This window comes from Pyxicephalus adspersus, chromosome 2 (genome assembly GCF_032062135.1).
Source record: "Pyxicephalus adspersus chromosome 2, UCB_Pads_2.0, whole genome shotgun sequence".
Lineage (NCBI taxonomy): Eukaryota > Metazoa > Chordata > Amphibia > Anura > Pyxicephalidae > Pyxicephalus > Pyxicephalus adspersus.
Window position 1 is genome coordinate 70,238,036 of NC_092859.1, and position 26,729 is coordinate 70,264,764.

Here is a 26,729-nt window from a genome sequence, read left to right on the forward strand (position 1 = left end):
TATTTGAAGTATATTAGGCACATAAAATGAAACAAAAAATATTTGTTGTAATACTGTGTCAAGATGTTACACTTTAGAAGGTTGAATATGTATATATAGAAAAATTATGTTAACATATCATTGATTAGTCAAGGCGTATGCTAGCAGGGATTAAGGTAAGGTGTCATCATTGATGATTACCATGAAATAGATATCCTATTACACTAATTTGATATTAGTTCAGTGGTAAAGAATTGTACCTGTTAGGGTAGGTAGTGATGTGCTTCAAATTAAGAAAAATTAGGAAACTGGAGTGTATCAATACATAATTATTATTTAAATCCTATCTCTGAGCCGGAAACCTTTTTCTTTTGTCTCCTCCATTTATTTTATACCAAACACAGGGTTCTCCCCAGGCCCTTTTAGCTGCCTGTTTTTGGGTGGTTACTTAAGAGTTTGGTCACAGTACAGGGGCTGCCACCCACCTACAATTTCTTCCCACCCGGTTCAAAAAAATTTCTGGCTTGAGCAGTGAAACAGTATGGTCTAAACAGAGCAAAAAGTTTAGGCTAAATGTTCACGCTTTAGATAATAATTTGTTCTTACTAACTTAAGTAATTTCCAGCCATCCGCTAGTATCAGACTTACTCCTAGAGTTCAATTGATTAGTGGCTGTGGGAAAATTCATACACATTGATTTATATGTCCCTTAAAGACCTATACTGATCTTTGTGCCATTACTATGACCTGCAATTCTGTTTAACAGAGGTCAGTGGAGTAGGTGTCCCACTTATATGTGACAAAAGTCCCAAACCTTTCTTGTGAGACATATTCACATATAACTGGTAGTGCTAAGCCACAGAGGCAAGGGAAAATACGGAGGGGCTGTGCAAATAACTTAAAGAGGTAACAGAGAAACCTGTGGTTAACAAGGCAGTAATATAGATGAGAAATACCTGTTGGTTTATCTGATTTTGATTCATTTTGATTTGAACATAAAAAGCATTAATTTTCTAACAGACAACAGAAGCGGAAAAAAAAGAATGACCAAGATCAAAAACTGCATTTATATGCAAGGTCACTTACACGAATGTTTCTGCTCCCCATTTATGTGGGTAAGCGGGTAATTATTATCTGCTTCTTCATAATATCCATCTTCTATGGAATTGGGAGGACTGGAACTATCTGTGTAAAGTGGGAAATTCAGAAAAAATAAGCAATGGAAATAAATTGGCATTACGCAAATCACTCATCATATTCTAATAAAAACACACACATTTTGTTCAAATGTTAACAGGAAAACTCCACAAGTGTATTTGGTTGATGGGTGATAAGTGAAGCACAAGTGTAAATATCCCATGCACCACCTGTTTCCACAGTCCCAACAGCTCTGTCTCACACTGTCTGCACTTTGTATGCCAGATGATTCCCTTGGCTTAGATGGGAAAATTATTTACCATGAAGTTTAAAGTTATACTTATCCTGAAACATTCACCAACCACTACCAAGTGGAGTTCTCTTTCATCAATCTAAGATGATCTAGTGCCATAAGAACCATAAGAACATTTTAATAGTACGCCAGTACTAAAAAAATTAATATTAATATTAATAAGATGGCTTTTTCTGACCTCTTTCCAAAAACAGTAACTGACAACCACAAAGATCTGGGAAAATGGAGTAAAGGCATAATTTATGCAGGGTCCTATTAAAACTCAATATTAGCAACAGTAAAGAGCTCATCCACAGTTCGCATCTTTCAGTTTATTCAGCCAATAATTTTTCCTGATATGAACCTTGTAGACTGGACACATGTGTAAGGTCAGATATGATCAGCTCTAGATGAAATTTCCAACTACATTCCAGCCAGCTTTAAAATAGGTAAATGCCTACTGTAAGTAACCGATATTCATTCAATTAAATTTGAAAGTAGACCAAGCTATAGGTAAAAAAAAAAAGGGGAAAAGCTAAACAATGCTTACTGCGAGACGTTATATACTCGGGGAACTTTCCTGGACCGAGTGGAACAGCCTCCTCATAGTAATCTTCGGGTGGGGGAGTAGTAGGCAATGGCGGTGGAGGAGCACAAGGTGCTGGTGGAGGTGGAGAAGACTGGCTTTCTGTGTCTTTGTATTCATCTTGCATGTCCCGTAATTCCTGCAGGTCACAATCTAAAGAACAAATCCCGGAATTTGAACAATAAGTGCCTCGCAAATGGCTTCATTAATTGCTAACAACATATTGTTTATAACCACTGGGCTAATGCCAGCCCTGAAGACATCCCATACCACTTCATAGAATCCATGACCAAATACAAATCACAAGGTTTCTATAAAATTTAATGAGATGACTCACACAATAAGGCTGCTGAGGTTACCAATTGTAACTAAGGCAAAATTGTGTTGGGTAGCAAATGTGTAAAGTTTTTAAAATAGGAACATGTTTCTCAGTTTAGTAACAATGCCTCTCCTGAAATGAGCTAGGAGAGATAGAAGGATAATATGTAAAAAATCAAATGGACTCACTACACATAGGAACTTATAAGAGTTCATAAGAACTTATAAGAATAATCTGAAATACAATATATTTTTGTTCTCTAGCCTACATATGCTTGAAGATAAAATCTTACTGGTAGATTATCTAAAACAAAACATAAACTAGCAGGTCATGTAATCATTTAGAGTTAATTAATTTAATTCCCTTATATGGTTTGACTTGGTATAAGTAATTTAAATATGAAATATTAGTTTTGGGTAAGCATATCCTTTAATTCTTTGCAGTGAACAATAGCTATCCTACCCCCCATGTAGTAGATTTGGAGGTTCCATCTGTTTTCCTGGTTCAGCTTTCCTATCCCATAAACAAAAATTATTCCAATCGGTATGTTATATGACCACAAACATTGCCATACAATATCCTGTAATATATTGTGGTGTTTTCCTGCTAAAAAAGTTATACTGAACGAACATTAACAGGCAACATATGGATACATAATGTTTAAAAAAAAAGGTGGTACGGCAATTGTGAATTTTCCATAATACACTGTAATAAAAATAAATTCACAGATTTTTTTTTGGTTAGAGTGGTAGGGGGTTAGAATGGTCGAATTTAAAGCTACAAAAAGGTGTAATTTAAACAGATATAGTACGTAACTAAATTTCAAATTATCTTTAAAAAATCAACATATTTCTATGAATGACATAGGTCAATATGGTCCTATCCTTGATGGTACGGTAGTAGTGGTATTACTAGTGATCACTTCCAGCAGCAGTAGAAACAAACAAGTACTGTACAGAGCACTGTCCTATGGGGAGCAGAGTAAACAGAAAGTCATTAGTGTCTGTTGTTTAGTCATGCAGCATGGCGGATTATATGGTGGACAAGAATTTTGGAGGATAGCTATACTCAAGCTAGATTTTACTTGAGAAACAAACAATCACCCTGGGTGACCAAAATCTACAGTCTGTAGAAAACTTTAGAGTAAAAGAACTCTTAAAACACCTAACTTCTCTTGCTCATTTTACAGCCATCATAAACTTGTTTTTAACAATGTAAACAGACATCTGAATTGTTTATTGGCCTAATCAACAAAGACAAAACATACCAAACTCCTCAAAGAGTGACTCCACAAAGCTGGTGCCATTGTGATAAGCAGCAGTGTTCATATACTGGAAATCCAAGTCATCTCCTGCAGAGTAAAAAAAAAAAAGGAACAAATAATATTAACGTGAAGATTTGCAATTTTGTGGGGAATGTTTAAAAATGTTATTTTTGATGGTAAAATAGCACCTGGAAAATGTTTTCTTTATCTGAAATCCCTCCCAAAAAATAACAGTGTACTTCCTTTTTTTGGACTCGTGTCTATGGACCCATTGCTGTATATTTGTGTAATATCTACCGCATTGAAAAATGAGGAAGCCTTGCCCTGTACCTCAACATATGGACACCATGCAGAACAAGGCATGGTGAGTGAGCAATTGGGAAAGATCAGCTGTAAGGAGACCAGAGGAAAATCTGGTGACTAGTTACATGAACTTCCAGAGTTTAGTTCCTCTTTAAAGAAATCTATCATACAAAGAATATTTTGGGTACACCTGGGATAACTACCTTCTTTAAAGACACCTTGTAGAACCTCACAATCTATGCCTATCATTAGTGAATTATGAAGGCTGCCATCACTAAGCTCATCCTTTGAAAATGCTTGTTTCTTTGCTGTCAGTCTTCTGAACTTAATTTCTTCCTAATTCACTGACCTGGAACAAACAGAGTGAAGGAATTCTGACACTTTCCTGATACTCATTTACAGCAGGGATGTTTCAGGCCACCTTTATCTCCATGAAAAGTATTTTTATTACTCTGTGTTTATCTTTTGGGTTAGGAAATTTTAAATAGAAGTCTACTTCCTGATAGAAAAAAGCAAAAATGCCCATGTGAGCTGCATTTGTAAATACTGTTTTTTATGTAACAAATCACATACATCTAATAAGGGATATAGAATCATTCATACCAGGGGGAGGCTGTAGCTGGCGCAGGATGCTGCATACCGCACTTTGTTTCTCTCTGGTGGTGGCACTGAGGAATTCATGATCCAGAAGCTTTAGCAATACATTCAATTCTGGCAACAGCTGGTCTAGAACTGGAGCAAAAACAATCAATGTATTAGCTTATATGATATCTGTTTTATAGGCAAACATAGTAACTCAAAATGCAGTAATGTTATTTGAAGCCACCATTGACAGCATTCAGCTGTTAAAGGGCACCTAACCTGAAACGAAACACAAAGATGCTATGAGCTTTTTGAGTAGGTTTCTTCCATACTGGCAATTAGATTTTGCCATCCTGTTCATTTTTGCAAGGCCACATCCCTAATCCCATCCATAATACCAAATGGAGGTCTAAGGGGTTCCTCACAAAATGAGACTTTTCAGGCCATTTTTTCTGACATTGATTTGCCAAGACATTGTTGAAAGGTTTTCTGATTGTTCTGTATAACTGTTTAATAAGGAAACTATATTTTTGATACAAATATATAATTTATCATTGTAACATATTCATGGAAAAATCCTTACTTAGCACTATGCAGATCCTAATAAAAGGGATGTGTGTTATCACTGAATGCAGAACTTTACCACCCAAAACAGAGTTTTCCATACTGAATAAAACAGACAGTGAGGAAAGTGGAACAATTGCTTGAAAGACCTTAGGTTGGGGTTAATAATGCCCAGGTATTTAAATACCATGGTAGACCATTTGAAATGAAAGAGTCATTGGAAAATGTTAGAAGTGATGGATTACAGATCCTAAATCTTAAAGTTGGATAGTGGATAACAATAGTTGAAGGGTGCAAATTGTAAATAATAATTTAAATTACAGTGTTTGCTGCAAAGAACTAATAGATGTATGTACCTCTTAAATACTTCCAAAATAGGTGTCAAAGGTTAATCTTATTAGTGTAGGAACTATAAAAGATTATAGCGAGGAACATATTCTGTACTGAAATCCAGAACTGCAGAAAAAAGTAAACATTAGCACTTAGAAGATCTGGATGTATCTTGAGAACACAAAGTGGCAGGTGGAATGTGTGTAATGTATGCAATGTGAATAGTGTGTCTTAAGTACTGGAGAAGTAATGCAGAGACAGGGAATGGCTGTTTGCTTTATCTCAGCTGTTTACAGAGTCTGAACATTAAGGCGCAGGTCATGGTATGACTAATAATACAATCATGGGGTAGACTACTTACAAACCATCTAGGTACAAAGAGGTAACTGTCTGCATATTTTTTACATCTGGCAATGTTTTATATCTTTAACCTCCCTCTGAATTAATGCTATCAGATTCACATACCTGTATAAATGGGTGCAACAAAAGGTAAACACATTACATAAAATTATACCCCATTATAAGGAAGCATATGGGTCATATAGCAAATGTAAAAAAAATGGCATACTGTTTATGTAAAAATGGTAACAAAGTTAGATACAGACTTTAGAAATCATTGATGTTTAGAAATTGAGACAAAATAATATAAATGTAAAACAATATATTATAAAATATTATATATATATATATATATATATATATAAAATAAAAATGCTAACAAAGCAGCAATATGGGTTTTATAGAAATAATAACATAATTGCATACAGGCTAATAGAATTGGTAATGAATGGGACCTACAGGTTATAAAAACAGTAAAGAAGGGTTTTATAGGCTAAATAAAAATTGTATGTATAATGCATATAGACAATGTAAAAATGATAATAAAGGGGAATTCAGGCTATATATAAAAAACAGCTAAGTGGCATAAGGGAGGACTATGGTAAAAATGGTAACATATAGTCTTATAGTGCTTCTGTTTCAAATTGATAACCGAGTTGCATATGAGCTATATAAAAGAAGTAACAAAACAGCCAAAAACTGTGCAAAAATGCATCCCAAAATATAATCTATGTATAATGAGACTTTTTTGACATTCCATATATTTTTTAATGGGGGTGAGGGTGGCAAAAGCAATTTTAATTCAGTTAAAAACTATAGTTAGGATGGCCCTATTTATTCATATATTCATACTTATGTATATGACCCCTCTAACAAGCTTCCCTGGGGGGAGGTTGTCATATAGAGTGTTCAGCAGCTGTGTCTATAGTCTTATGATGTATTAGCATTGTGTAATTCATGACATGTTTATCCTGTTTAGGATTTCTATAGCATATTTTGTATAGCAACTAAGTCTGTTTATATTGGATTATCTAAGGAAGTGTCTAATATCCTCTTCCCTGTCATGGTTATTTACACCTTGATGTGGAATTTTACAGAAAGGAAGAAAAGGTGGTATTAGAGGAAGTAAAACAGTTACAACATGATACAGCAAGGATTGCGATACAGGGTAGGGAGACAGCAGACAGGGTAATGAAAAACTAAAAACTGTGGGAGCACAAAGGTCCACAGTCTTTAAAGTAAACCTGTTAACACTCTTATCAAATTGACAGTAGAACCTGAAAAGCAATACCTTGCAGGGCCCTTTCATACCTGCGGTGGAAAACTGTACAGTTGGCGGCATAACAAACCGCTGCTGTGAACCCAGGAGTCGCAAACCAAAGTGCAGGTAAACATGTTTGCATTGCTCATGGCCGCTGAGCAGTTCTTTCTCCAAAGCACTCCAAAAACTTTTGGGAACCAGGCCATGATCCATCACAACCATGTGCACACAATGGTACCTAACCACAGCTGTTGGAACCCCAACTGTAGGTCTGAAAGTTGGTCTCTTGAGCAACCCGCATGATCCTGAGGTGCACTGTCTGCAAATACAAACTTTCCACATGGAAAGGCAGAGCACCCATACACAACTAATGCCTCTCTGTTGATTGGAGAGGAATAGGGGTACGTAGTTGCACACTCTAAATTTCCAAACTGGAGGCTGCCGTTTTCTTCCTTCCATTCCTTACTTCCTAGGAGCCTTTAAAATTAAGGCAATACACATTACACCTGAATATAAACTTCTCCTTACCAACTTTGTACAACCATATGTCATATGTAAATCATGGGGCATGGGTACAATTAATTGAAACCAAATATTTTTGCTTGCTGGTGTTTACCAGTGCCAGTGTGTGTTTTCAAGCCCAAAGCCAGAAACATTAATATCCAAAAATACCGGCAGGTACATTATAAAATATAGAAGAAATAGAATAAACACACATTATTGTACAGTATTAATTAATTCATAATTAATGTAAATTAATTCATACAGGACATGTACAGCCACATAAAAAACATGAATTCTCATAATTCCATAATTTTCATTGAGCTTTGATCATGCCAGCATGAACTAACAATGACACAATAAGTAACAGGTCTGCACAAATCAAAGTGGATACTATTTAAATATATGGAACATTTGTGCAACCAGGGATGGCTGCTAGAGAAAAGCAAAGTGACAACAATGCATATTTAAATATGCCGTGTAGAAATTATGCTTTTGAATGGTAGATTTAATAAAGTCAATGTGGGTTTTGAAATATTCAGTGGGTGTCTTCTATTTCTTTCTTTCTTAATGATGTACCAAATTCACAGCAGCTGTGGACACTTTCTACCTAAGTTACATACACAAAGTAGCCCAGTAGGAAAAAAAATTAATTGCATAATGATGGTCTCCTACTCAGTAATCAGATTAAACAATGTATATGGACAACTGTGACTGTTGGGTGGTGAAAATAGTCACCTGGAAAAGATTCTACAGACAAGCTTTATGTAATCTTCACACTTCAGCATTTTAGCAGGGTTGGAGAGTGATAATCAACAAATGACACTGCTGCTATGCAAACAGAGCCTGGGATCACAGCAGGCCCAGCAAACAATCCTGGGAAAAAAAGAGGATTAAGGCCAAAAAGAGTCAACAGGCAAAGTGAGAGGCGGCTATGGGCAGGGGGCAGGCACCTGGACATATCCATGTGCTGAAAACCTTTTTCCTTCCCACGACACTCCCTCTTTTATTCTTGCTATCTAGACTTCCTCACAAACTTCTCATAATTGTCTATCTCACAAGCATTCTTTCTTTCTGTCATTCTTTCTTTTTGTGAATGTTATGAATTTGCCGTCTCCCTTTTGCACTGTGAAAGTCATGTGACCACATTCATTTCTGCAACAATCACTGGCATTCAGACTGCCATTATATTCAGCACTTTTTATGTCCAAAACATAGTCATATCATATTCTACAGCAAAAAAAAAAAAAACACAACAGTAATATTTAGGTATTCAGGGGAAAAAGCCATACTGGAAGTATTGGAGGCCTCTAAGTTTCCTGCATGACAAATATGCATTAATAGTTCAGGTCATTATTTAAAGTAAAATGATTGTTGCCTATGGGTATGGGTTCCTTATGAATTTCCCATGGATCCCTTGGGTGATTTTCCCACTTTGGATGAAAAGGCAAACCCCTTGCATACCCCTTAAAAGGATCAATATCAAGTATATTGACTTACAACTTTATGGGATGGGAAATATGGACACAGTGTACAGAGTATATAGCCAAATGAAACAGCCCAAGAGGTCAGACTAAAAATAACTAAAGAGTAACAGGTATTTGATATAAAGTGATGGACAGTCCCTCAAATGAGGGCTTACTGGAACTATGGTATTTGAGTTTATAATGTCAGCCTGCTAGTAAGGCCGAGACTTGCATTTTAATTTGTGTTCTCTTTTGCTATGATAAACTATACAGGTGAAATAGAGGTATTTATTAGTTAATAAATATATCTACATATACAGTTATTTAGGTAAACATGATGACAACAGCAACTGTATAAAATAATCTGTTACTTGTTTTGACTACTGTTTTTATTGCTGGTGCTGCATTTTTCTATTACCATTGCTTGGTGTACTGCTTGACTGATTAAAGAATATATTCAATTCCCAAACATTTAAGGAACTTTTTAGGCACATATAAAACAAACCAAAAAAAATATAACTTTTATTTGAACAATTAAAATACAAGTAAAAGATTTACACAAGTGAACACATATTTAAAAACATTTTCCATATCACACATGGTCTTGCATAGATTAAACAGAGTCTTCTTTCGACGCGTTTCATGGGTAGAACTCGCTTCCTCAGGAAACAAAGTTGAGACCTATCAATGCAATAAATTCACTGTATCTGATTTATTTTCTCAATTTACAATTCACATACCAGTTTAAAAGAAGTGTTAACACATCACTCAAAGGTGGATGTCTCCTCAAAAAGAAACAGTGCAGATCATAAGCCAAGGAGTAGCATAGCAACAGCAGCAACCAGGAATTATCAAACTGGACTTCTTAGGATGTCACCTAGCAATATTTATACTCAATGTTTGTATGTACGTAACAAAATGTGTAAAATCTAAATAGATCCAGCTAGATGTGTATATTTAAAACTAGTTTGCAACAGGGATAGTCCCCCTCCGTATAGGTACTGCCCCAGATATTGATATGCATCTATATTATATATCTATGTACATGTGTATCTTTATATTGCCATATATCTGGCAGCACTAAGGGTGGGAGTATAAACAATCAGGTAGAGGAGCAGTACATGGTCACCTACAACTGTGTACTAACATATATTCATCTTGATGGGAGCCTCATTTAAATGTCAGGATCTCTACTGCATAGCATTATGGGAAAACTGTGAGATCTGCATGACAGATTCGAATGGCTCAATGACATACCCTACATACTTTGACTCTAACATTTATTCTCATAGTTGCTGTATTTTATAACGTTCTTTATAAATATTTCAATCCTCACCTGAATCCATCCACTTCAATTTTGTTTCCACACCCAAATGCTAATGTAAATAGATCTCTAAATATCAATTCACTGCTTGCGCTGGAATCCATAGTCTGTACTACAATGTGCTTGATGTAAATAAATTACACTGGCAAGGCTTTGATCTGGACAAACATCCCCTTGGTGCTGTACCTCTGTAGCTCATTAAAGAATATATGTATGCACATAATCTATACTATATATCTATATTATAGAATCATTTTTTTCCTTGAGATTCTAGCAGTAACAGCTATTCCTAAGAAAAACTGTATATGGTGAGAAATCATGAAGATCATAAAAAATAAATATATAAATTAGGGATAACTTTTTAAACTTTTATTTTTTCTTTATCTTTGTGAGTTTGTTCTCTAACACCTGCTAAAAAACTAAAAAAATGTATTATAGTTAGCATTTTTATTCCTAGTAAAATTATTGGCACATACATGCGCATGTCCAATTTTTTTTAATGTCAGTTCTGTTTGCCTGACCATTGGTGACATTACTGGATGACCTACTCTGGGTCTCTTTGCACATTTGCTACTGTGCTGGATGTAAATGAACATTTTACCCCCACCTTCCAAACACTGCCCTTCCTGCCTACCCCTGCTGTAAACACATCAGCAGCAAATGTATATCTATCTATGAAGAACGTCTGTTTCCTTCCAGATTCTACTAGCCAAGTGAAACAGTGACTGCAGCAGAACTCAGCACATTTCTCCCAGAATGACACACAGATTTATCAATGAACAAGTTCACTCCCTCCTCCTAAAAGAGGAAGAATGATTGCAAGAGGAAAGGAGCCACTAGTAGTCAGGGGGTGCCAAACACATGGCTAATGCATTTTAACCTGCCAGCCAAAACTCAACTACTATCTAAAAGTGACAAAACATATAGACCCATCGGACAATTTAAGTTTTATAGGGAAAAATATTAAAAAAATATTATGTTAAATACACAATTAAAATACAAACAAGGGAGCCTGTTTACTTGGCAAAGGATTTATCAATCTGTGTATCCAATTGTTGCATGTAGGTAGCCACACAAAACACCACAACCAGATCCTAAACCCCTAAAGCATCAGTAACTCTATTTGCCCAAATCTATACCCAGTCTACTGACTAGAAATAAAGGAATAGCAGAAAACTAATAGGTCCTGTGCATTGCAACAGCTCATGTGCATTGCATAACTGGACCTTAATGCCGGCTCTGCATCCTTATTGCTGCTATACAGGGAATTACCAGAAGTGGATATCAATACAAATAAGAATACTTATTGTATATTAGTATATTTAAAGACCATTAAACATGGTTTAATTATTTAATCATATATCTGTGGAACAAATATACATTCAGACCACTCACACATTCTAGAACTGTGCTATTGGTAAATGAAAAGCAACACTTAGCTGGGCGTGCATGCTGGTCTGCAGAGAAGAAGAATGACAGGATGGAATTGGATTACTGTATTGGTTTTAGTAACAGTTCTAATTTATTACTGTATCTGTTATAGAAAAAAGTTACTTTTTAGGCAGCCATCAGGGGATCAAAGGATGTAACTTAACAAATGTTTTGGGTCAACTTGTGTTAAGGGTTGAAAGTTCCAGACATGCAACAACTCACATTCAAAAGCTAACGGGTTTCTGGGGATCAACAGGTCCCCATTTATCAGGAGTTGACAGATGCTGAAGAAACAAAACATACTGAACTGATTTATCTGAACTGATCTTGGAGAGTAATGATAAAAAGGTAAAAAAAGGATCTGCTCTGGACTGTCTGAACTAGTGTAATTAATAGAGGCATGTCTATTTTTGAATTTTGGGAAGCTGCTGTGCGTATTTCTAAAGGTTTGTGCAGTAATCCAGTATGAAGCTTTTGATCTGTATGAGAGATTTCTTAAAAAAAGGCCAGCTAATGATACTTTCTCTCCTTGCAGGGTGAGTGGTCTTATATGTGTCCTCTGTGGTTTTCTGTGGGTAGCCTGTAGTGGGTAGATATGCGGATTACTGCTCTACTCTCTGTATGAGGTATGTAAAGCACAATGATGGTGACAGTGAATAAATAAATATATTGAACTAATTTTAATTTTAGATTTATTGACCTATGAATGGACATTACCCACAGTAAACATATTCCATTAGTTTCTGAAATACAGAATATTTATAGAAGACCTCTGATTGCATTTTCTTTATATTTGAATTTTAAACTTCAAGGCTTTCATCCCAGGAACCAAGTCAATGTGGTCACCACAGACAGTAAAACATACAAATTGGTTTATTGCACAGTGCAAAAGCAAACCTGCCTGCAATGAAATCTCTCCCTGCCAAGAAGATATGGATTATCAAAGCTAACTATGCCATATACATTTTATGTTCAAAGGGATGATGCGTGAACCTGTACCATATGCAAAAAAGATTACTGAGATTTTCCAATCATCACCCTTGCTGCATAGAGAAAGTAACAATATGACACAGTGTTGAGAGCATGGAAGAGCACAGCAGTTTCATGGAGTTTAGGCATCAGCATGGGGCCACAGCAGTCACTGGATGGATTAAACATTTCCTGCTGGCATAGAGTTCACTTGCTTTACTGTTAGATCAGATGACTCTGCAGGGAAAACACACTCTCTTTGAAGTGCTTTGTTTGCAGAGGAGCAGATTAATAGTCACAGATAGCCAGAACCCTGAGCATAAAGATAAAATAGCTTGCAGGTCTGGAGTGTCATAGTGCAGGCCATACATACTATTTATATGTATATATATACAGCATAGCTTCCCTATTAGGTATAGGCAAAAATGAGCAGATGTACTACATGAACAATGAGATCCTCAAATGAGTCATGTGTAACTATCCTTCATTGGTTTGCACAAATAAATTTGCAACATATGTATTCAATAAGGATCAATACCTATTTCTGTCAAAGAAATCTATTAGGCCAATTCTAAACGCTCCTGGTGAGCAGTGTACAAAGTGAACAACCAGTCACAGCCAATCAGATTAGCTGATATGAGCTATTAGATATGATATAGGTTACTGCACTTTGTACTTGTTAAGCTGCGTACACACTTCCAATTATTATCGTTGGTAAACGAACGACGAACGATCCTGCACGATATCTGCGAACGATCGTATAGCACCGATCCTGTACATACACGACCGTACACACGATAGATGGTCAACGATCGTCGTCCAATCCGATCCGCCGGTCCGGTCGTTCATTTCCAACGACTATCCTCGTTCGTCGGCGTCGTTAGTTACTTTTTTTACGAACGATTTTTGCCCAATCGATCGTTCGTCCGTCGTTCATTTCCAACGATAAAAGTTGGAAGTGTGTACGCAGCTTTAAAGATCAATACCTATAGTTTATTCATAATAAAGTATAAAATTAAAAAAGGAGGTCATGCTGAAGAACATTCTGAGCTTACAATCAGAATGATCAGATCCTTGAAAATGTAATTTTAAATAGAGAGGCATATTTATTTATTATACTCTGGACATTGCATGTTAGGTAAGCTCTATCTTGCTTGCCCAGGGAAAACATAATTAACTTTTCTTTATTATCCCACCACCTGTCTCCAGCTTTTTTGGTACTTTGGGGTAAGGAGAACCTGATGACGTGCTATATATATATATATATATTTATGCTATTGGGGATAAGTGAATCTTGTGTTTGTTACTGCATTGGTAAAGACTTGTTAAAGCCATCTAGCCTACTTAGTAGATACTAACATAAATCTTTGGCCTAAATAAAGCTAAATTCTAGCCTTACCTTAAGCCTTGGACAGTTGTTCAAGCTTCTCTCCTGTACTGCAACTGCATACTTTGATCTCAATGGACCAACCATGGTCTACCTGTATTGCTTAGAGAAGCAAAGATCCAGAAATGATATCAAGGGTCCTAATATATCCTAATATCCAGTTTTAAAAACATGGCCACTGTAAATAGGTTATTTGATACTCACTTCTGCTTACATCATCTATTGCTTCTCGCAAAGCAGTTGTCCTTTAATTGTCCTTTAGAAATCAATGGAACAACCCCTTCAATGGGGGAAGTGTTTACATCCATAATTTTTATGTTTGACTTTTGGGTACTATACAATGTATAATGAAAATAATCATTAGATTTTTACATGACTTAATTATGTTACAAAAAAATCTTCACAATAGTTTTCCTCTTAACTATCATGAGGGAAATCCGGATAGTATTTGTATCATATTATTTTTAGCTTTAGGGTGTCCCTTTTCCTGAGAAATGTATTGCTAAAGCTGTTACTGCTTCCTGCACATAGGATGGACAAAGCAACAGAAACTATTGTTAAACAGCTGTTAGAATGCACAGATCACACAAATGACAGTCACACGTCAAAGTGCTGCCTGGGATGGTATTGGCTTGTACACAATTCATGCCAAGACCATGAAGCAATATCATAAACAATGGATCCAAAAGACAATCCAGCACCTTGGTCAGCCTTATACAGAAACTAATAAATCTATTCATGTTTCGTGCAGTCAAGCATTATAATAATTAAGTGACACATTTTTACAAAGGTCTACTTATTAGACAAAAAGGGATAACTAAGGATAAAAAAAGGAACAGAGGGATTTGGTTTTGAAACCTAAAGAAGGCCAGTTTGGAGATATGTGTTTATTTAAAACAGAATCGGGTCAGAATTGGGTTTAATAGAGGCATACATTTCAGCAAAACCTGGATGAAATGGAGGTTAAAGGGTAGTGAAAGACAGCTTCTTTAATGCACATTGGAGGTCTAAACGTTCACACATAACCATTGAGCACAGAAATTATTCTTACAGGTGCTGCTGATCCAGGAATTGTACTGACCATAGTTGGGGTCATCAGATGTTTCCATATGTCAGCAGTGCTGAAACCTCCATGAACAATGCACTAGCCTCGATAGTATCACATAAACAATGAGCCACGAATCTCATTTGTCAGTTCACCAGGAACAATACAGTCTGTTGAGTATTATGAATTGGCTTGCAAAGTGTGATGACTATTTACAAAATGTATCAAATATATCTGTTGAGTGTCATTAAGCCTAATCTTGGTAAATCTTGGATGGTTCTATTGTTTTATACATTGGGTTTTCTTGACAAAATACACTCAGGAGTTAGCTGTGGATAATTCTGTTATTCAGGGACATGGGAAAGCTGAACCTCTCTATACCAATTTCAATGTGTAGGCTATTGCTGGGAGTGCGGCACACACTGTCACAAGGAGTGCAGTATGCTCAGGGTCAAACAGAGAAGGAGATGGGTGTTCCAATGAAATAAAATTACATTTTTTTTTATTTAATTATTACTGCCGACAGAAAACTGCCAGATTGTGACAAAAAAGAAAACCTGCTTTTTCTTTGATTCAAAGTCACTATTTGTTTGCTGTGATTGTCTCTGTGCTGTATGGGGCCAGAGGTGACTGCTGATGATGTCAGTGATCTGAGGTTGTGAGCCATCAGTAGCACAGTAGCAAAGCACTATCAGGTTTTGGCAGGCCTAGTATACATAAGCAGATCTATTATTATTTTGCATTCGATTGATCAATACCAAAACACTGCATAAAAGTGTATGTGATTGGCCAAGTTTTACGTGAATAGTAATGATAGCCAAAATGTTTTGACAAATTAATGTTCTACAATCGACTAGCTGCCAATTTCCTTTTTTAATTAATTTCAGATCTAATCTTTTGAACGCTAAGCAGATCAAAGGTGGTAATCTACCAAAGTATACCATCCCTCAAATTCAAACAGTACTGCTCCATCTGAATTGGAAGGATTGGTTGACCACAAACTAATAGGTGTTAACTGAACTGACATCAGCACCTCCCAATGATGCTAGCACTGAAACATGTAATGTGCTGGCCATAGATCACTAGATTCAGGGCAGTTCAGAGGTTGAAAACATTCATATGATGGTTATGCCCTGATGATCCGAGGGCAGAGATAAAGTAAACACCGTGCTACCTATACCAGGCCTTCAAACTTGGGTAGAAAACAATTTCTGATTTCTTTATGATTCCAATCTCAGCTATGTTTTTGCACTACTATAAAGTTTTTTTTTATATCTTCTAGTGAGTGTAATCAGACAGAGATGATAAGGAGCCCTCTGAGTCTTCTGACCTAGGAAAGTCCTAGGAAAATTAGGCTTTTCTAAAGGATTTGACAAGACATAAAAGATCATAACCTGCTATGCATGGCCAGCCTAACACCAAATACTACAAATTCACGTTGATGGCAAGTTCTTGGTTTGTAGTCCTATTTTCAAGAACTGGTAACTAAATGGAGCACACAAATTTAAAAGGGTCAGTAGGGACAAATTGAGAACAAAAGCCCTAGTCTTCTGCCAGGATGTGCCTCCTTCACCCTAACAGACACATTGTAGACCTCTGAAGTCATAGCAGAGTATGAGTGTCTTTGAGCATGTCAATCACATCAGGCAGTGCTATAATTATCATGGCAGACATACAGCATACAGCCTCTGCACGAGTCACAGTGACCCCCTGACCCACCCACTGTTGGAAAGGAATTCTGTGCAGATGTCAATGATGAAATCAGAGCAAGAAGTGTGCACATTTCTTTCAGCAATACTTTGCAAACTACTAAAAGGCAAAAATATGAAAAGAATTCGAAATCAATTGATTTACTTTATTATGACTTGATCTTGAAATTTACCTTATTGGGCACAGTAAGCAGAACCTATTTTTTTCCTGGGTTTATGATTATTTATTTATGTATAAACTATCACTGCCTTATGTAGTTAATACACATTTATACATAGACAGAACTATGAGGGCTATTGATTTGACCATAAAACAGCCATTAGGAATATGAACCAGAAGAGCCTACAGTCTATAAGTAGGAAGAGAAAGAGGAGAAATTGGAGTTTGATAGAAATAGTTGAACAGAGTGATGTTTGTATTTCTTTTTATTTTCAAAGTTCAATATTGGATTGAGAGGTAGCTGAACCACTGACTTGAATACAGCAATATACTGAGAATCTCCAGTCACAGCATAAGGCTTCATTTAAGGCTTGTTCTAAAGGAAATCTCCCACACGGAAATGGGCCATGGCTGTAGAAATAGGGTAAGAATGCGGCCTAGGTGGTGGTGCTCGGGTGAGGGTAGGTATTGCAGTTAATTTTTGTGGATTTGTAACTGGGGAGGTGTTACCGAAAGTTTTGTGAAAGGTACATTCTCAAGTATAATGGATACATGAGAGCATCCCATGTTCTCTGCTGCTCGGAGCTGGAGTTCTGTAGAAAGAAGCAAGTCTTAGTCCGAATGGTGCATGCAATGTTCAAGTCAAAATGGAATATAGGAGGATAACAGTATGAAAAAAATAGGTTTGGGAAGTCTTGACATATACAAATTATTTCATAAAGGATGTTACAAATAAAGGAGTTTATATATATCATAGATATGTAAGTTTTGTTCCTTTACAAATACCTTGTGCTTTTTTCAGGAGTAAACATTAACAAATAGATACACACTGCGGAGTCAGGTAGTCTTATTTCCTTTAGCACAGGTTTCCTTAAAAGTATCTTTTTAGACCATACAGCATATCTAAAGGGCTTCCTGTAAATAAATTGAAAAGCAGAAAAGGAAGCTGTGAGTGGATAATTATTCTGAGTTCTTAGACAGTGGGGAGTGAACTGAGTGAGCATAGGGATTAATGGAGTGCTTAGTTCCCACTCATTCCCCCAGGCACTGATAAGTGATATCTCTCCTTAAAAACAAAATGGACAATTGTTTGTAGGTTGGGGGTCAGGCTTTTATGTTTCACTTATGTGCAGATTTATTTCATGTTTGTAGCTTGGAGACGTGTATACAAAACGGAAGAAATCCTCCCATCCATAGCAGTAAGATTCTTATCAGCCTGGGACCTTATCCACCTGCCCCCGCATGAAGACCCATTTCACAATCATGCTTTTCTACTACTTCTTCCATAATCTTTTGTGTCCAATTCATGAAGCTTCACTGTGGTCACAGGCCATCTTACAACTGAAAGCCGCCTGGGACTGGCAGTTGTTCATTGCACGAAAACCAACCCTGCGACTGACTATGCCAAGAAGTCATCAATACATCAAAAATATGGTGCTAAAGTTTTTGCCACTCATTAATTATTAATTAAAAAGTTGTATAGGGCTCTAAACATGAAATCGATAAGGTAGGGCCATAAACCTAAGTAGTTATTTTTACAATGTTTTAGCTGAGATTCACCACATACTTGTGCTAATTCAGCTACAAAAAATGTTAATGCCTGCCAATTTTTACCGCTTTTTACTGACCATGGTGATTTCAAAGTAGAAGGCATGTTTCAGAAACATATAATAATCAATAATAATTCATCTTCTGATCCTTCTCTAGAAAATATGGTGAGATGCAACTTGAACATAACTTTTTTAACCAGTGACAATACAAACAATATTACACTGCACTGTGCAGAAAATCTGGCTGATAGATCTGGTATCTTCATTTACGCTGAGTCTAATCAGCTTTCGGTGGACTTGGCAGGTATGGCATTTTAGGACTACTTCCATGATCTCTTTGCCTAATTTACAAGAGCGGTTTGGGATGTTTTGTTCAAGTTACTGATGTAATTTACTTGTATTTCCACAGATCTAGAGCAATGCACAAGGCATTGCAAGGTTTATTTTTCTCTATAAACAATGGAATCATCAGGTTTCCTGTTAGGCAAATTCTCTAGAACTGAGGAGTCTCATTGGTTAAAACATAAACATCAGCCAGGATGAAAACAACAAATTAAAGGATGGGCACACAGTGGAGGTATTTGATGCATGACAAAACAATAGAAGGCCGTTCAGAATGGTATTTCAAGGCACAATAAATGGAGAAGCCAGCAAAAGAAATCTGAATAGCCTGTAAACTTTAAAAATAAATCCTTCTTTTCACTAAAGCAAACTAAATATCTGACTGCATAATTGTTAGGTAGCAAGTTAGCAGCCACCCCTGACAGTTAGAGAATAATGCCTAGTATGCACGGGCCAATTTTCATTTCTAATCTGATTTCCAGATCGATAAAAGTATCATATCTGATGTGAATTTACCAAACGACTAATCATAAGGAACTGATTTCTGGGTTCTAAATGAGGAATGTTAGTAAATATGAATCCATACAATGAACACAGACTGTGCCATGCATTAGGAAAATCGAGCAAATCAGTTTGAGAGCCCTGTTCCGTGGTTTACCCTGTCCCCACCCTAGGATTGTAAGTGTAGTCTCCCCAATAGAGATGCCAGGAAACAAAAAAAACATGAATTGATTTCCAACTTTTCCCTGCTCTATCTAAATAAAAAGATGCCTTTAGATTTACATTACCTAAATTCAGTAAAAACACTTAGATAGCCAGAGAACACGCACTTCCATTCCCCTGAATACTTGCATGCATATCTATCATTTCTGCAAAAAATTATTAAATTGCAGGTTCCTGTATAGACTGAATTTATTTGCATTCATTATAGTATTGACAAAAAAAGATTATCTATCTTGTGAGATGATTTACTTTACTAACTAACAACAAAAAAATGGTTAAATGTAGCACCAAAAGTAATAGGGGGTGCACTGGTTACCTAATAAATATTAAAAGCCCTGTAATATACAGCTTATAAAATTCTCATAGTAGGTATTCATGGGCTACAGGCTTCAACATTTGTCAGGGAAAAATCATTTTTAAGATATGCTACCATTCTCATTCTGGTGATTCATGCATATGTGGAATTCATCAATGAAGAAATAGATACAGGAGGGCAGATATAATGCCTAAAGTGAAGCAACATGTGAGCAGCATACTTGATGATTGTGTTTCTCAACTTTGCTTTGCTCCTTAAAGTGTCATCAACCCCAAAAAGACATTTAGGACCAATTATTACACTTTTCAGACTTTACTATCTACAGTATAGCTGGGTCTTGAACTTTTACCCCAAACAAACCATCCAATACAGTTCTTATGTTTTATAGGTGAATAGATAGATTAAAGTATGATCAAATGTGGTAACAGGTGGGTGGGTGGTTGGTGAGCTGGCATTGCTGAAGCAGACACTGACATGTAATGTTGTGATCCTAGCTGGTGATTATCAGGAAAAGTACAAGCATGCCCGCTGTGTACCTAAGCAACCAGACAAAGGCTTATGTGTTTCCATCCATACTCACCTCCTGCTGACCCTATACAGTAAACCACAAAGATAATCCACTCCCTCCACTCACTGAATTAACACATAGTTCACCCAGAAATAACATTTTTTATTTAGTGCACTTTTTTTAGTGCATTTTCTGGTATCAGCTCTGTCCAGTTGTCCCATCTAAACTACCAAACCTTCCCTAGTCTATTCTTCACAAAATATAGACTAACTATTCTGTATGTCCAAGAAGAGAACTGGGGGGAGAATTAGACTTACTGAGTTAACACTGTAAGTATGTACAGGATAGCTTTGAATTTCTGACATGGTCAAATTTTGGTCAAAAAGAGATGTAAGAAAATGTATGCAATAGTATATTAAACAGATCAAGAAAACTTCAGAATTACGTTTTACATACACCTTAAAGAAAACAATGGAAATACTCCATCCAAGAGATCTGGTAAGGTAATGTTTCCCAAGTACATCAGATAATTGCTCCCTATTCTGCCGGCTATAGTTAAGTGTGGTAAGAACCATAACAACCATATGTCAATGGGAATTCTGTGATATTTTTGTCTGACTATTCCCTGGAAAAATTACTAGCCTGAAATAGGGGTAGGTTGTATTGTTTACATATATGATACCTGCATATCGGAACAGTATCTAACACTACTATAGAGAAGTAGAGAAATAAAAAAATATGATGTGCATTCAAAATATGTGTATGTTTTTAAACAGTTTAGACAATTGTTGGCAGTGAATGCAAGGAGATACCATTGCAAAGCATATGACTTATTTCATATTTTCTATCATACTCTCACTTCTGGGTTATAGTACAAACAATAATGCAGAAACAAAGCTGGGGTGTGGTACATAACTTCAGACAACTACTAAGGACCCAAAGGTATTATAAAACCAAGTACTAAAATAAGATTTCACAATGTGTAAACACCCCTTCCATTCTTAACCAAAAATACTGCAAAGTTCATGTAAGTTTATTCACACCTCCTAGCAGTTCTAATTTTATTGACTTGTCATCATTTCTGAGACCCAAAACAGATTGATTGTATTAGAGCTAACCTGTAGGCCCGTTATAAGGTATTTCAAAGTTTGGTCAGACCCAGGACTGGGCTGTATATGAGCCTTTATTTTGAAATGCTGGGAGATCTCTTTAAATTATCCCGTGAATCCGCTGATAAAATACATCCATACATATAACCTACAGTTAAAAGTAATGGGAGACATTGGAGGTCTAGCAGGTTAGCTGGTTGGATGAGCAGCATCAAGCTGTATTTGTTTTGCTGAAGACACACCTGCTTGGACTATTTCTAAGTAGGAATGAGCACAGAAATTTGACATAGTGGAAATTCTAGTCCAATTTGCGCAAGTCAATGTCCTCAGTGAAATTCTTGGTGAATTCGATGAATTTTCAGCTCTAAAGTGGCTGTATTGTCTTTTTCTGCTTTCTCAGCTACTCAGAAAACTAATTTTCCCTAATGAATTTCAACTGTGCAATTCTATAAGTTGGACGTTACCGTTGTTCTAATGGAAAGATTTTTACTGGTAGAATCCAACACATTCTACCTCATTTGCAACATGCATGTATCTTTTTTGTGCTGTGCCGCAGCCAATCAGGTTTAAACTTGTATTTCCCATTATGTACAGGTTTTATTTGGTGTTTGTAAAATACAAATAAAGGGTCCTTACTTAAGACATTTTTGCTTTAGGCTTTCAATGGCTTTTTTTGGAGTTACTTTGCAGAATTTCCTCTTTGGAGAATAAACAATTTAGGACAAGGCTATGGTTCAAAGGATCATAACCCATGCAGATTAAAACTATTCTTAGTCAGTGCCACACATTAAAAGGAACTTGTTTATATGTTAGCAGGGTATTTTGGGTGTTTAATCAGTAGAAAAAAAGGTCAAAACTTAAAACAAAGACATTTGTAAATCTTGCTACGTTTTGTTTCCTGGCATTTCACTAAAACAAAATAAGTTATTTATACTATTTGTATTTTTACATTAGGTTGCTGCTAAATCTATCACTTCTCCATCTACTATATAAATGTCAGTAAAAAACTGATGAATTCAGTGAAATACAAAATTATGTAGATTTTTTGAGCCAGTGAATCAAAACCATGGTAGCATGTTGTGTTTGGTAGTAGAATTATCTTGATCAAAATAGAAACGTGAAGGCCTATGAAGAAAGATGGTTGAATCATCTGTTATGGTTGGAAGATGCTGAAATGTCTGTCAATGTACTGGATTATACCTATTTATTTTAGAGATCCTAACATGTCACTGACGTGATAAACAACCTCAAGGCAAACTTGTGCTCTGCACATGCAGGAAAATATAATAGATTTTTCATCAGCTGTTTTTGTTTGGTCAATGGTTGCTACATTTGACTGCTACCAGCAGACTTTATTCGCCCTGATAAGCTCGGTCACCTTAGTTGATGTCTTTCTTCTTAACCCTACTTGACAGTGCAGGGTTCATAAACATTTTAGTGCCAAGCATTTTGCTTTTAAATAGGAAGAAACACAAAAGATTGCATGTTATACTGTACTTGGAAGTACAGAGTATTTCTCTTCTCTCATGGTGGCCAGAGTGATTAGGGGGTGGAGGTTAGCCAAATTGTGATACTGTTAGAGCCATCATTAAAATGAACCCGTTGCTTTGCCCTATATTCCAAATAGTCAGAATTGCAATCTATATTTTGATATGACTTTTCCCACAATCCTGTTGCTCCTGTTGTCTTCTGAGCTAAAGCTTAAACTCACGCCACTTTGTTTGAGAGCCTTGTTGCCAGGACGCCATATGTTTTATTACAGAGGAAACAAAACTATTCCTAGACACTACTCAAAATAGAAGCAAATTATATGAAGTATGCATGTCCCTTTTGACTAATGAACCATAAAGAATAAACAGGCATACAAAAGTAGGACCATGTAAACATAATTCTAGAGACATCAATGGAAAGCCGTGTACATTCTACTTAGCCTTCACCTGGGATGAGGAGGAAATGATCTCTCGGAGGAAGGAAGGAAGAACTCTGAGGTCATAACATTGCCGGTCAATGTAAGTGAAGCCCAGGAGAGAGACAGAAAAAGAAGAGGATATGACAGTCAGGGAGACCAGGAAAATATTGGTAAACCATTGACAGCTTTTATAGCCTACATTGCATGCAATGCGTCATTCAAATATTGCTGGATACCTCCTATGTGTTCAGGTAAACACCTCAAACGCTGAAAAGCTTCAGAAAAAGGCTGCCAGTCTTAAACATTTTCAAATACAATACTCCAACAATATGATCCAGCCAGTAATGGAATGGCTGCTTCCAGCACATGAACATTTTGCTGTATGACAGATTTGTTTTTTTTTTGCAAGCAATATTAGCTCAGCCATCTTGACCAACATTTTGGAGGATAAAATTTAGCAGAAGGAAAACCACATTTCTATCTACTGCAAAAAGGACAGAAGTTCCAAAACTGGTATTTTTGTTTATAACAAATGAGGATAGTCTAAATAGGCCACATCTGTATTCCCAGCTTTTCCCACCTACTGAAGATGTTGCTTCCTCTGCTACTGTGTAGATCAGCAGCCTATGTTCTGGTAACACCACTTTCCCTTTTTGCTATCCCAGCTGCCAGTACTCATGCAGAACTGTCCCCTTTGTACTGCCTATCCTGACACTTTGTACCCAGTGTGCCAATGCGCTCCTATCCACCAGTATTTCCCCATGTAGCCAAATCTTTTCCTGGCGCCTTTTCCCTCAGTCACTTTTTATCCTTGACCTCCCCCACCCACCTCTACCTGACAAACAAAACTGATCCTTAGCATGTAAGATTCTGTTGTTCAACATATTAATCTTTAATGTATGGATGGATTTGTAGTAATCAAAGCCACTCATACAATTGTGAGTAGGTGGTATAAGGCCAGCAGTGACTTAGATTATACTCAGTTGACTGCAGAGTTCTATGAATGGATATGTTTACAACAAATCCATACATACGTTATGCAGGGGTCTTATATACAGTTGCAGGGGCATGCTGGGCCTGGCAGCGAATAGGTACATTTACATTACTGTGTACATACAAGCTTAAAAAAACATTTTGGTTAACTACAGCATTGGAATTCCCACTATAAAAGCCTAAGGATAATTTTTCAGAATCCCAATAATGTGATCTGTTAAATGGTAATTAGAAACTTGAGATTTCCTACAGGTTGTTAGCTTTTCCAGTCTGCTTGTGAGAAGTCTGTAAAAATGGTGGGAAGACTTTGAACCTCTTCATTTACAAAGATCTATGGCTTGGAGCTGTGTGTAAGTAGAAGCACCTTCTCACGGTTCTAGAATAGGCCACTAACGTCTTGTAAAAAAACCTTCAGATATTCAATCTACCCACAATAAAACATACACAGACTAGAAGGTCACAGCAGAGGTCATCAGATGAGTTACTTTCTCCTGGGCATGGTAATTGTCGTGACATCTTCATTAAGGAAATACTCAAGACCCGATAGCCATGAAATTGGACAAGGACCTAGGACTAAAGATCTATCATCACCCTCATAGCTAAGGTTTCTGCGCTATATTAAGGGAAAAGTGAAAGGCTTCCATGACCTTTTTTTTTAATAAAAATACAGCAATTCATAACATCTGAGTTTTATCAAAATTCTAACATTGGAGTGCAGAAATATTTTATAAATTCGTGAAACAGACAAGATTCCACACTCTACATGAATGAGATACTTTGCCTTCCATCGCTCATAATTTTCTCCTGATCAACAATCTCATTACATTTTTAAATTATTTTTTTCCATTACACATTTTATTTTAGATTTACTGATGTAATCACTAGGGCTCAGTGCATCTCCGTGTGATTCAGGCAAAATATGACTGGTGGGGGCGGCAGCAGGGTGCTATAAAGAGCTTCCCGATGACAACAATCTGCTCCTTCTAAGCTACATACACACACTATATTATTGTTGCCTTGTTGTGACAAGTTGTTGTTAAGACAAATTGTTGTGATCGTCTTTAGCATGAAACTTTAGCATGTGCACAGTGGTCCTCCAATGTTGTTCAATCTGTCCCGGTGGATCAATCAACGACCAAGCAGCGATGATCACTGTCCTTGGAGAAGAGTGCAACCGGGTCCCACTCACTCGTTGTTCCCCCTCTCCTTTTCATAGAAAAGAACAGTATGGTGTGTACAACGCTTGTTCCTACTCCTGTCACTGGAAACAATCACAAAAGATCATTCCAGCAACAGAATTCTGATGTCTGTACAGACATGAAGTAAGTCTTGCAAATATCAAAATACCTTGATGGATGAAAGTCATTCTTGAGGAACAGGAATTCTTAGACAACCTGCATTTGCATGCACACTTACCTAGGTAATGCCCACATGTAATGCAAAGCCTACATGACTGAAACAAATGATGCTCAATAAATGGGGCAGGCCAAGGACAGTAAGGCTGGGGGGGAGGGAGGACTTCATGCTCAAAAAAAATGAAAAGGTCCCTGTACTTCTGGTAGGAATAATGGGTATTTTTTGTTCTAGCTGAAAATGCTTGTAGACTGAAAAGTCAAAACTAATACCATTTTTTTTATATTGTAAAGCTAAGACTGCACTTGACCTGATATTAGCTTACAAACTCTTTTGATCAAACTTGACTTGTCCTTTAATCATACATAACACTTGAAAAAGTTTTAAATTACATAGGTTTGACATTAGACTTGATGGCTACTCTGTTTTGCAAGGGCACAGCAATAATAAAAGTGAAGATAGCCATGTATTTTAAAGGACAATGTTCCAACAGTTGTTTAATCTACACATGTACTTAGAATCCTTCAAGACTATATATAAACATTCAAACTTTTGAGGCTGCACACACTTATGGTTCTTTATATAGGACCTTCATAAATCATATTAGTTACAGTCAAACAGCTGCACTTCTAGTACAGAGGCACAGCAATTTTAGGTGTGTAGACAGTACACTTGCTACCATTATTCTATGTATGAATTAGGTTTAGCCACTGTTAGATATATGAATGAGTGAACATAACCAAAGATTGTAAAGAGGAAAAGGGCAGGAATATTTCTTTTCACTAAAAAACTACTCTAGGAAAACTGTACCAGTAAGATTTTATGGCTGTCAGTGGCAACATAAGCACTCTTCATATATGTAAACCTATAGATCTGCTCTGTACGTGGGTCCTGAATAAGAACTCTCTGCCCAGTTTTAATGGACAAATGGTATTTGTTGGCTGCACCTTGCATCCTTATGTAAGACAGGTCTAGTAT

General features: G+C 36.6%; 1 protein-coding gene across 1 annotated transcript in view; it reads right to left on the bottom strand.

Annotated features, from left to right (window-relative positions):
- Positions 1–26,729, bottom strand: part of AFAP1L1 (actin filament associated protein 1 like 1) — a 53,676-nt gene that overhangs the window by 15,256 nt on the left and 11,691 nt on the right. Inside the window, exons 2-5 of the mRNA XM_072400960.1 lie at positions 4,484–4,612; positions 3,581–3,664; positions 1,959–2,147; positions 1,066–1,164 (exon numbers count right to left, since the gene is read on the bottom strand). Coding sequence (XP_072257061.1) covers positions 1,066–1,164; positions 1,959–2,147; positions 3,581–3,664; positions 4,484–4,612 — 501 coding nt within the window. The remainder of the gene's footprint in view (positions 1–1,065; positions 1,165–1,958; positions 2,148–3,580; positions 3,665–4,483; positions 4,613–26,729) is intronic.